This window comes from Erythrolamprus reginae, chromosome 2 (genome assembly GCF_031021105.1).
Source record: "Erythrolamprus reginae isolate rEryReg1 chromosome 2, rEryReg1.hap1, whole genome shotgun sequence".
NCBI lineage: Eukaryota > Metazoa > Chordata > Lepidosauria > Squamata > Dipsadidae > Erythrolamprus > Erythrolamprus reginae.
Window position 1 is genome coordinate 209,697,518 of NC_091951.1, and position 12,062 is coordinate 209,709,579.

General features: G+C 45.1%; 1 protein-coding gene across 6 annotated transcripts; it reads right to left on the reverse strand.

Annotated features, from left to right (window-relative positions):
- Positions 1-1,298: 1,298 nt before the first annotated feature.
- On the reverse strand, positions 1,299-8,348 carry DNASE2 (deoxyribonuclease 2, lysosomal). 6 transcript variants are annotated; one of them, XM_070741607.1, is made up of 7 exons: positions 8,224-8,348; positions 6,564-6,670; positions 4,250-4,427; positions 3,577-3,658; positions 3,230-3,394; positions 2,107-2,304; positions 1,299-1,976 (listed from the first exon to the last, which is right to left on the reverse strand). In XM_070741607.1, the coding sequence occupies exons 2-7, from the start codon at positions 6,650-6,652 to the stop codon at positions 1,618-1,620; spliced, it is 1,071 nt and encodes a 356-aa protein (XP_070597708.1). In that variant the 5' UTR covers positions 6,653-6,670; positions 8,224-8,348; the 3' UTR covers positions 1,299-1,617. The 6 variants fall into 6 exon arrangements, with proteins under 6 accessions (XP_070597708.1, XP_070597705.1, XP_070597707.1 ...); XM_070741604.1 differs by having other exon boundaries at positions 7,981-8,259; XM_070741606.1 differs by lacking the exon at positions 8,224-8,348 and adding an exon at positions 8,041-8,056.
- Between the last annotated feature and the right edge of the window lie 3,714 nt (positions 8,349-12,062).

Here is a 12,062-nt window from a genome sequence, read left to right on the forward strand (position 1 = left end):
CCTGAAAATCTTTTCCAAAGTGGGGGGTCGTCTTGTACGCCGGATACTGATTCCACAGTATAGAAAATTCGCCGGATACTGATCACACAGGCTGTAGAATGTGTGATCAGTATCCCATTACTACCGGTACCTCACTGCAGATTCCGTGATTCGGTTCCGTGAAGGGCCACGCTCTCTCACTGCCAAGAAAACCCCCCCCCCCACCCAGTGAAATGGTGCGCTCCCCGGCTGCTAAGCTCCGCCCCTTTCATGTATCTGGCCCTCCTATTGGTTCCTTCCCCTCTGCATTACAGACCTCAGCACACGCTCCGGCTGCCGATAAACCCCGTCCCTTTCATGTATCTGGCCCTCCTATTGGTTCCTTCCCCTCTGCCTTACAGACCTCAGCACACGCTCCGGCTGCCGATAAACCCCGTCCCTTTCATGTATCTGGCCCTCCTATTGGTTCCTTCCCCTCTGCCTTACAGACCTCAGCACACGCTCCGGCTGCCGATAAACCCCGTCCCTTTCATGTATCTGGCCCTCCTACTGGTTCCTTCCCCTCTGCCTTACAGACCTCAGCACACGCTCCGGCTGCCGATAAGCTCCGCCCCTTTCGTGTATCTGGCCCTCCTATTGGTTCCTTCCCCTCTGCCTTACAGACCTCAGCACACGCTCCGGCTGCCGATAAGCTCCGCCCCTTTCGTGTATCTGGCCCTCCTATTGGTTCCTTCCCCTCTGCCTTACAGACCTCAGCACACGCTCCGGCTGCCGATAAACCCCGTCCCTTTGATGTGTCTGACTCTCCTATTATAGTAATTGCTTCCCTGCCTCCCACATGTTGAAATCAAAACTGATGGGGGTTTTTTCATTTTTATTTGGTGTGCGTCAGAAGAGGGGTAGTCTTATACGGCGAGTATATCTCAAATTCTATATTTTAACTGGAAAAGTTATACACCCAGTCGTCTTATACGCCGGAAAATACGGTATATTCCTGGGCTAGCCAAGAACAATAGGAGAGGAGAGCAAGTCACTCCATTTCAAATTGAGTTACTTGAGTAGAATTGAGATGACCATGTATTCTGTAAATACAGAATTACAATACACATGTGGAAATTACTCAGTAAGTTTGTGGTTGCGGTGGTTTAAGAGATGCTGTATTTATAAACAGGCTACAGTGGCCTTGTTAAAGGCTTTCCTGTTAGAAGGGGGCAGGGAGCCTTATCCTTAGATCAGCCTGTTTCCGACACACACACAGAATTTGCTACAGAAAAATATTTTCCTTGGAATACCCAGTTTTTAGGAAATTACAGAAAATAAACACTATATACATTTTTTATTTTAGGAAAAGAATGTCCTATATTTTTCAATATAGCTCATGTCGCCCCTTGGAAATGTTACCATGTAACAGAAAAAAAAATTGCAATTGAAGCAGTCCAGAACACAAAGGAACCATTGCTGGAAATTAACTTTTTTTAAAGGAAAGCAAAGCAACAACACAACTCACTGCATTATGCTATGTAGGGAGTTAATAGGTTGTGAAGAGGATATGCAGGGACACTGTTACGTCTTCGAATATTCTTAGTCCTTTCTCTTAGTCTGAATTCTGCTCACTTAATAACAGACAATTTTAGCCAATTAGGGTCCATATCCTGTTGTATCACAATCGGTATAGTTCTGTACCAAGGAGTGAAAGCTTTTCCAAATTGTGGCATCACGGCAACAGATGGTACCACCCCCACGGTGTTCCTCTGCACAATTACGGTTCATGTCTCCAACACAGGCCCACCCCGGATCACTCTCTATTCCAACACACCACTTGGAATGGTCCGATGTGGAAAAGAAGGTGGTAGATGGCTTCTGGAATGCCAGTTTCTCCACATTGTAGACTCTGTACTTCCCAGAGCAGTTGGATGCCAAAATTCTTGGAGACTTGAGCCAGAACTCAACATAGAGATCAGTAGCAAGAGCCTGGGCCAACCAGCCAGAATACAGATCTGGGGAGATGAAATAATAGCAAATGAGGATAGCGTTGATATAAATCGGTGGCCATATTCCCTGATTCTCTCTAGTAACTTGACTGCTTTCTACACCTACCAAGACTAACTATCCTCCCTCATTACTTACCATCATCAAAGAAACGGAATTTTGCAAAGCTGACAAATTCCTTGCCCCCTTTTGAGGTCAGAGTCACCTGGGAGTTCCATGGTTCCTTCTGAACATGTTCTCCCTCAGAAGCATTCAACAAGGCAGGCAAATCCTGGGCAAAGTCCCCTTGAACCTGGTAATCATAGACATGGGGCTCTGTGAAGAGCAGCTGATTCCCTAAAGGCAGAAATACAGTGTACAGTACAGTATTAGATTAATTGGTTGGGAGCATATTATCATCCTACCAGGAAAAAAGAATATTTTGACCCCTCTGTGGTCTGAGAACAACTAAGGATATTTCTCTGCTGCTGGTATCTACATTCTCCGGTCTCAGAAAGACCCTTTGCTTCCCTCCTTTGCCAAAGTTAACCAGCACTTCCTTCACCTGGCTTACAAGAGGATGCCAAAACTGGGTTGGCAACATATTGCAACATCCCCATTCTCATCAGGCTTGTCTCTGTAATGAAGCTTAAAAAACAACAACACCACTATTAACTGACTGGCAGCTTGTCGATTGTTAAGAAGGAGACAGGGCCTCTTAAAAGCAAGCTGAATAGGGCTGCTTATGTGGGATGCTATAAATATAGCACTACCTTGTGTAGAATCTGCCTCAGTTTATCCACAGGAATAGTGTGGTGCTTCTTGAAATGGAATCATGTTGAGAGATGGTGCTACTTAGTGAAGGTACATATGCTATTCCTTTGTTGGGACAAGGGACAAACCTTCCATTTTTGTGGGAAGGCATGGCGTGGTTGAGATGTGCATTTCAGGGAAACTAGTGTCAAAATGTTTGGCTGAAATTCTTCCTCACAAATATTTGTAGCTCTTGAACAATAATTTTAGAGGTTATGCTTCTTAGGAGCATGAAGCTACCAATTCCTCTTCCCTCCTCTGTCAAGGCAATAGGTCTGCTGTCTTGACTATCTTATCTATATCTTTATAGTCCATTCATTCTCCTGTACAAGCCACAAATTCAGGAAGATTTTAGTTTGGGAAAGACATTTTAGCACTTCCTAGCCAAATGCCCTGAAATAATCCCAAGGTTTTGATTTTCAGCATGAAGATTTAAAACATCCTAACATTCCCCAGCCCTCACACCTACCTATGGCTTTGAACTGGCTATAGGGGTAGGTGACACACAGAAAGCTCTGTCCATAAGTCAGGGCAGTGTGGGGCCATGCATACTCCTTCTCATCCAGTCTGGGAGGGAACCGAGGTGTGCTGTGAACAAGCCAGAATCCTTGAGTTCTGTCCAGGAGGATGACCCCTGAGTAGGGGGGGAAAAAACCAAAAGATGCAGTCAACCTCTGTCCAGCTGACTTGAAGTCCCAGGAGTGCAGTACGGGGTGGCTGGTCTGCTTCACCACAAGACTAAACTGAAGAAAAATCCAAGACTGCAGGTCACAGGTAGCCTATCTCTTTGAATACATTTTGATGCAAGGGCACTACCTTTTGTATGACCCTTAGAACCGTAGAAATTCTCCTTTGGAGGCTCATCGTTGTACAGGACATAGGCCGTCTCTTCCTCCCTCTGGAGGGAAAATAAAACACAGGTAGAGCAGGGTTTTTCAAATAGAACAAGTAGCTTCATGAGAGATTACAATTGTTTTAAGGGCAGGCTTATTCGGTGACATTTCAAACCCTCCCCTCCAGGGGCCATTTATGTGCATGTCGTGACATATTGTTTTACCTCTTGACCAAAGGTTCTAGGATTTCTTTCAACTAACAAATTCCACAGTCTGAAAAAGTTAGAGGACCTATGGCAGTCTGCCACCTGCCTCAACTATACTGTGGTCCTTACCATAATTTAGCATTCAATCCTTTCCTCTCAGATGGATCTACCCTGTTTCCCCCAAAATAAGACATCCCCTGATAATAAGCCCAATCGGGCTCTTGAGTGCATGGCAATAAGGCCAAGCGCTTATTTCAGGGTTCAAAAAAATATAAGATGGGGTCTTGTTTTAGGGGAAACATGGTACTTGGGATGGACAAGTAGTGAGTGGTGTGATTCAAGGGAAATCTTGGTCAGTAAAAACTGAGTTTTTTCAGTGAGAGCCACATTACCCCATGACCATGAGTTTTAATTTGGAACCATGAGAAAGTGCTCTTTCTGCAGACTCACCTGCCTGTTGGCTGCCTCCAGGTACAGCTGATTCAGTGTTCTGCCCACAGCTCCCTCAGTACTGTTCATCAAGCTCCTGCCTTGCACCCAGCCCTGGGTACGTCCATCTTGATACATGTACCGCATGCCTTCTACTGGGGAGTGGTGATGGGACTTTGGCAGCTTGTAAACAATAAACCTGTAAAACAGGACTTCAGAAATCACAAACAGCCCATGGATGAGAAAACTCTGTCTTTAATTTCTGCTGAAGTATGCAACATGACTCCATTGTAGGATTAAAGAGTTACAGACTGAAAGGAAATGAGCTACAGCAGGGGTGTCAAACTCGCAGCTCTGGTCACATGAGGTATCATGACTTTTTTCCTCCTTGACTAAACCGGGCATGGCCATGGCATATGTTGACACATCCAGCCCATGGGCCATGAGTTTGACAGCCCTGAGATAGAGCATATTAAGGATGTAAATTCCCGAGGCAATCTAGGGAAGTGGTGAGGCTCACAGTATTTCAAAGATAGCTTCACTGAGAAATGGGATGTTTCCCAGCAGTGGCACCTACACTGCAGACCAATCTTTTGCCAGAAATCCAAATGATTCAAATCACTTTAGAAACGCCTTAAGAGGGAATATGTTCCATAGGGCAGCGTTTCCCAACCAGTGTGCCGCGGCACACTAGTGTGCTGTGAGACATGGTCAGGTGTGCCGCCAAACTCCTAGGGCAGCTCCAGCTGGGCGGGGCACTGCCGGTGCGGCTACTTTCCGATGCCGCTATTGCTGGCGCTCTCCTGCCCCAAAGAAGGAAGGCGGGAAAAAAGGAGAGCTTCATTCTTCGCACCGGCAGCAAGAGGAGGGCGCCATCAGCAACGGCACCAAGTAGTAGCTGGGGGATGGCGGTGGCAAGAGCTCTAGGGCGGAGGCACCAGCAGCGCCCAGCCCAGCTGGAGCTTCCCTGGCGGGGGCGGCAACCAATGTCCTTTGGGGCCCGGAGGGAGGGCGGTGGGAGCAGGAGGGTGCCGGGCCGCGCACGCCTGCGCCAGCGCACCCCAAAACACCCCCCGCACACCCTTTTCCAAGGGCGAAGCCGCGGCCTCCCCCCGCGCCTCTAGGCCCCTCGCGCCCCTGGCTGCTCGCCGCTGCCTTCGCCGAAAGCGCTTTTGTCCCGGGCTCTCAGCGAGGGGGCTGCAGGAGAGGCAGCGAAGGCGATCTCTCTCGTTCTCCGGAGGCTGGAGAAAGTGATTTTCAATGTCGGGCGCGTGGGCCGGCGTGCGCTCTCCCCATCCCCCTGCCCCATTCAAAGTAAGCCGGCAGGGGGATGGGGAAGAGCGCACACCGGCCCGCGCCCCCGACATTGAAAATCACTTTCTCCAGCCTCCGGAGAACGAGAGAGATCGCCTTCGCCGCCTCTCCTGCAGCCCCCTGGCTGAGAGCCCGGGACAAAAGCGCTTTCGGCGAAGGCAGCGGCGAGCAGCCAGGGGCGAGAGACATAGCAAGAGAGACAGAGAGAGACAGAGAGAGAGATAGCAAGAGAGGCAAAGCGAAAGAAAGAGACATATAGCAAGAGGCAGTGAAAGAGAGAGAGCAAGAAAGAGAGAAAAAAGCAAGAAAGAGATAGCAAGAGAGAGAGAGAGAGCAAGGGAGAGAGAGACATAGAGGGAGGGAAGGAGGGAGAGAGCAAAAAAGAGGAAGAAAGAAAGAAAGGGATGGAGAGAGAGAAAGAAGGGAAGGAAGAGAATGAGGGAGGGAGAAATAGAGCGAAAGGGAGGGAGAGATTTTTTTTTTGTCCAAACTTTTCTTTAGCGCCCCCCCCCACCCGTTCAATGTTCCCCAGGATTTTGAAAATATGAATAATGTGCCGCGGCTCAAAAAAGGTTGGGAAACACTGCCATAGGGTACAGTCATCAATACATCCATTAGGAATTTTTTTTGTAGTAATTATGAAAAATTTGGATAGTTTTAAGAATTATTGTTTCATTATATACTGTATGTACTTTCTTAATTGTGCACCACCAAGAGTCCATGTAGAGTGTGACTGTTGATAAAAACAATAAATGCGATTTCTAACTAAAAGGCAGCCAGGGTAGAGTACTGCTTGCATCTCTTGCACAAGGCATTTCAAATACACCTCTTGTTCATGGATAGTTGCAGGGAAGGAGTTGGGATAAAGTCAACAAACTGTCAAAGAAACAGGGAGGCTAAAGATGGAGAGTGGGAGGATTTAGTTTTACTTTTTGTAAATTGCTCTGGAGACTGATGAAAGGCAGGAAAGGAATCATTTTTGAGGAAACGAAAGATAAAACCAGGTAAAATAGACACATACCAGTCCACAGGCTTCCCAGAGTCATCATAGCAGGAAATGCTCCCATACACAACATTGTATGACAGAGCCAAAGACAGAATGAGCAGCATCAGGATTCTGCAGAATCCCTGCAAAGGATAGACAAGCATGGCTGAAAATGAAAGTCTGGACAACTGTTACCTCTTCCATCATTATCCTAATATATCTGTTAAGTATACCCACCCATTTTTAAAAAATTAACTGAGGGCAGTTTTCTAGCCAAACATTCTTTAAGGAAAACTGGCTTATTGTCCAATGTACACTGCTCAAATAAATAAAGGGAACACTTAGCACAATATAACTCCAAGTAAATCAAACTTCTGTGAAATCAAACTGTCCATTTTAGGAAATAACACTGATTGACAATCAGTTTCACATGCTGTTGTGCACATTCAATTTTGTACAGAACAAAGTATTCAATGAGAATATTTCATTCATTCAGATCTAGGATGTGCTATTTGAATGTTCCCTTTATTTTTTGAGCAGTATATTTTCTCCCTTCCTATATGCTTATCTCAATAGTTGATTCTACATTTTCTTCCAAACTTATTTTCATCTCTCTATTTAGCAAATGGAGTTTGTAATCCTGAAATACAAATTATTTTGTCTTGCATAGTCCCTGAAGGTACTCTACTTACAACTGTATTCAAAGGACACATTCACACTCAAATATAAAGCAACTATACCTGCTGGATTTACACAACGGAGAACCAGCCAGTTTAACCATCACTCACTCCAATCCATGTGAGCACTGTCTGCGGTCAATACCTCCTGTTGCCAATGTGCACCACAGCATGTGGAAAAAAAGCGTCTTTCGTTAAAGTGCAATTATTATTACTTCCCCCAATAACTGAGATTAGGAGGCCAGCCATGGCACAGAAAACTCAAAAGAGGAAAAACCAACAGGCAACCCAGAATCGGACTCACCCAAAAGAGATTTATAACTCCGTGCATCTCATGGTAGCCCAGCGACTAACGCGGAGAAATTAAATCAACCATACCCAACCTGATTTCCGCTTCCCTTGGAGTGCAATGCCCACATCCCCTGCACAGCATAATCATGGGAAAATGGGAGTTGAAACCCGACGCTCCCGAAGGGCCTCAGGCAGGGCAGGGAGTCTCTCTCCATAAGGGTCTCCGGAGAGGAAGGCACTGAGAGGAATCACAGGGGAGGGAGCGAGCACGCACTAAGGGCATTCCCGGCGCTCTGCAATCCCGCGAAGGCGACCTCTCCCCTCCGCGACGTGCGCTCGCCCCCGAGGCTCTGAGTGCTAGTGGAGTCTGGCACAAGTGTCCGCGCGCAGTTTTGCTACCTGCCCAGACGTAATTGCGCCGGACTCCGCTAGCACTTAGAGCCACGGGGGCGAGCGCATATCACCGTTCCACCATAGCAGCCCACCTCTGGCTGACGCATTTGCGCGTAAGAAGCCTTTTTGTCGAATGCTCCGGAAGACGTAACTGCTCAGGTAGCGCAGCCGCCGAAGGTGAACAATGCGGACTGGACTCTTGCAACGGCTGCCTTAAGCAGCGCTCCGACCGAACGCGCCGCGCTCCTCCGCCTCGTTCCGGGTGAAAAGGGAAGGAGAGACCGGCGAGCGAGCTTTCCAAAAAGCTCAGCCAAGCAATACTGGCCAGTACTTACTTCCCCACGAAAAAGAGAATCATGTGCCTTAGCTCCACCCTTCCCATTTTGTTCGGCGGTGGCGGCTCTTGCGGCAAACCCTGGGCAGAAAGCGAAGGCGATACCAAGCTCGGCAGGCGCCGGGCGGGGGTGGCGGAAGACGTTTGGCGGCGCTTTGCCCTCCTATGCCCAGGCAACCGCGCTTAGGAGAAGAGGGAGGGTGCGCCTTGGAGTGCGCCAGCCGCCTGCTGTAAGTTGCAGACTAAGTGAAAAATAGTAGCTCCTCGGTGGTTTGTTCGGAAAAGGACGTTCTGAAACCTTGTTGTAGTTGTCAAGACGCTTTAATACTGACTTGCTCAGTGATCAGTGCCTGGAATGCACTACCTGTAGTTTCTTTCCCAAACCTCAGAAACTTTAACCTTGGAATTTTTATAGTCAACTTCTCCCGGTTCCTAAGAGGTCTGTAAGGGTCGTGCATAAGTGCAGCACTGTGCCTACCGTCTCTGTACTATTGTCCTCTTTTATCGTTACTTTTTACTTAATGTTTATACAAACTACTACAATGCTATACATGTTTGACAAATACATAGATAAAAATAAATTACACGGGTACAACCCTGCTGCTTTGCTTCATTAAGATTACTGCTGAGAAATCAACTGGCCATCCTTTATCCAAGTGCTCACCCTGCTTTAATTCCATAGGTGAATCAAGATCTAGTCCTTTGAGGTAATCCAGACAAGATGCCCAACAAATCCAACTTTTTTTTACCTGTGGTTGTCTTATGTGACCTGCTGTCCAGGTGGTGTCTTGTTTTTTTAATCAGCCTGGTGTCTTTTGAAGTTGACATTCCATAGGTTCAGCAGGAGCAGCTTCTTTAGATTCAGAATCTGAGTTAGGAGCCTGGGTCATGACCCTCTTCCCCCAACCCCTACCACCAGCACACCATCTGCATATTTTAAGTCATTTATTTCTTTATCTTTAAAGGCTTTAAAGAAGCAGGATAGAAAGTGTCCTGTGATTTCTTTCAACTTTGGTGTTGGAAAAGACTTAAGAGAATATTGTGGACAGCCAAGAAAATCAACCAATGGATCATTGAACAAAGCAATGAAAAGTTCTCTCTCAAGGCATAAATGACCATACATTATTCTATTTCAGACACCATATGTGAAGACCCAACTCTCTGGAAAAGGCTTTAATGCTGGGAAAGTGGAAAGAAAAGAAAAGCATAACCAGCAGCAAAGGGATGGACTAGATAAAGTGTCTTCAACCTTGGCAACTTTAAGACGTGAACTTTAACTCCCAGTTCTGGAAGTTGAATTCCACAAGTGTTAAAGTTGCTAAGGTTGGAGATCCCTGGATTAGATGATAATGGCAATGAGTGCACCATTGGGAAACCTAAAGGAAGAGATTAAGGACATATTGACACAGAGAAAATCTATCTGAATCAACAGTCTAGGACAGTGATGGTGAACCTATGGCATGAGTGCCACAAGTTGCATGCGGAGCCATATCTGCTGGCATGTGAGCCGTTGCCCTAGTTAAGCTCCAATGTGCATGTATGTGCCAGCCACCTGATTTTTGGCTTGCACAAATGCTCTGAGAGGGCATTTTCGACTTCCAGAGAGCCTCCCGGGGGCTGGGGGAGAGTGTTTGTACACTCCCCTGGGCTTCAGGGAAGCCTTTGGAGCCTGGGGAGGGGAAAACACAAACCTACTGGGCCTCTGTGTGGCAGGGGAAGCTGTTTTTGCCCTCCCCAGACATTGAATTATGGGTGTGGGCACTCACGCATGTGCGATAGCACATGCACATGCTCTTTCGGCACCAGAGGGAGAAAAGGTCCACCATCACTGGCCTAGGAGCTAGGAGTCAACAGTCATGTAATTAAATAATTAATTTGTATACCACCTAACACACCCTAACATACTTTTAAAGACTAAAAATGTATCTGAAAGAGATTCCCCCCCTTTTTTTTTTTGCAAGAAGAATCTGTTATCAGGTAGTCCTTTGTGCAAAATATTTTGGTTTGCATTTGATAGTAAATAATCAAGAATCATAATAATGTTTACAATGTTAAATGCTGGCAAGAGATTAAAAAGGACTTTGAAAGGTGGAGGAATCCATATTTTGGTTAGGATCAATTGTAATCATTAAAATAAATGTTTTATGAAAAGTAAACAATCTGTTTCAAATGGCATCAATTATAATTTCTGAGAAAATTCTTCACAAATGGCAAGAATTTATCAGTAACTTCATATATAGCATGACTAATATTAAATAGACTAGTGTTAAGCAAAATTTTTGACAAGATTCTAAAGAAATTTCAATATTATGTTATTTAGCTTAAGACCAAAACATTTATTACATAACAAGTATCTTGATATAGTGTATGCTCTTCCTTTATCTCCTCATTTTCAATGTTATGAACGAGAAAGCCAAATAATCATAATACTTGCAACTTTAATATTTTAAACTGTAACTCGTAATGATAGAATAGCCACTTTTTATTTCCTCTTCTCCTTATTTATTAGATTTTTATCCCACTTTTATTTGTGTTTTTACATACCAGAATATTTATATATATTTCATGATAATATACCACCATCTTTCTCAGTGAGGAACTCTGGGCAATGTACAGTATAAATAGTTGTGAGCCGCCCCGAGTCTTCGGAGAGGGGCGGCATACAAATCTAATAAATTATTATTATTATTATTATTATTATTATTATTAATAATAATAATAATAATAATAATAATAATTACTTTTATAGCAACAGCACTTAAACATTCTTAATACTCCTCCTTCCTTTTCTTTAAACCAAACCAACAACCCTGTGAGCTTGATTGGGCTGAGAAAGGGATTTATTCAAAGTCACTCAGCCAAGTTTCATGCCCTAGGCCAGGGGTAGGCAAAGTTGGTTCTTCTATGACATGTGGACTTCAATTCCCAGAATTCTTAAGCTAGCATGATTGGCTCAGAAATTCTGGGAGTCATAGAAGAGCCAACTTTGCCTATCCCTGCCCTAGGTGATACCAGAACTCAGTCTCCTGGTTTCTGTTGAACACCATCACCACTATTTCTTTCTTTATTTGATTTTTATGCCTCCCTTCTTTTTAGACTCAGGGCGGCTTACAACATGATAGCAATAGCACTTTTTAACAGAGTCAGCATATTGCCCCCACAATCCTTTATCACTGTTGTTAGCCGCCCCAAGTCCACGGAGAGGGGCGGCATATCGAATCCAACAAATAAATAAATAAAATCCGGTTCCTCATTTTACCCATCTCAGAAGGATGGAAGGCTGAGTCAGCCTTGAGCTGGTGATGAGATTTGAACCACTGACCTACAGATCTACAGTCAGCTTTAGTGGCCTGCAGTTCTGCACTCTACGTGCTGCGCCACCTCGGCTCTTATGTCTTACTATACAAGACTATTATCTATAATACATTCAATAGGTATCCAAAGGAGAAGAAAAAGCAGAAGCAGCCACGAAAGAAGAAGAAAGAAGAAGAAACCAATGGTTGTCTCAATAGTAATAACCCTTGAAGCAATATCCAAAGGGTTGCCTAGATACTTGGAAAATTTGAACTTAGCAGAACTCAGAACTGCTTAAATACTCAAACACTATCCTAACAGCTTTAGCTCTTTGGTTAGTACTTGAACTGTTATGTTTTTACCAGTCCCAGACTATGAATCAAATTGAAGATTAAATGCTAAATAATAATAATAACAACAACAACCATTGGCATTGACAAATTTGCTATCAGTCAATTGCAAAAGGCAGCTTTACTTGGAGCAGCTTCCATCCTGCGGCAATATCTGGAACACCATCAAACATCCACATCTGCCTATCCCAGGTCC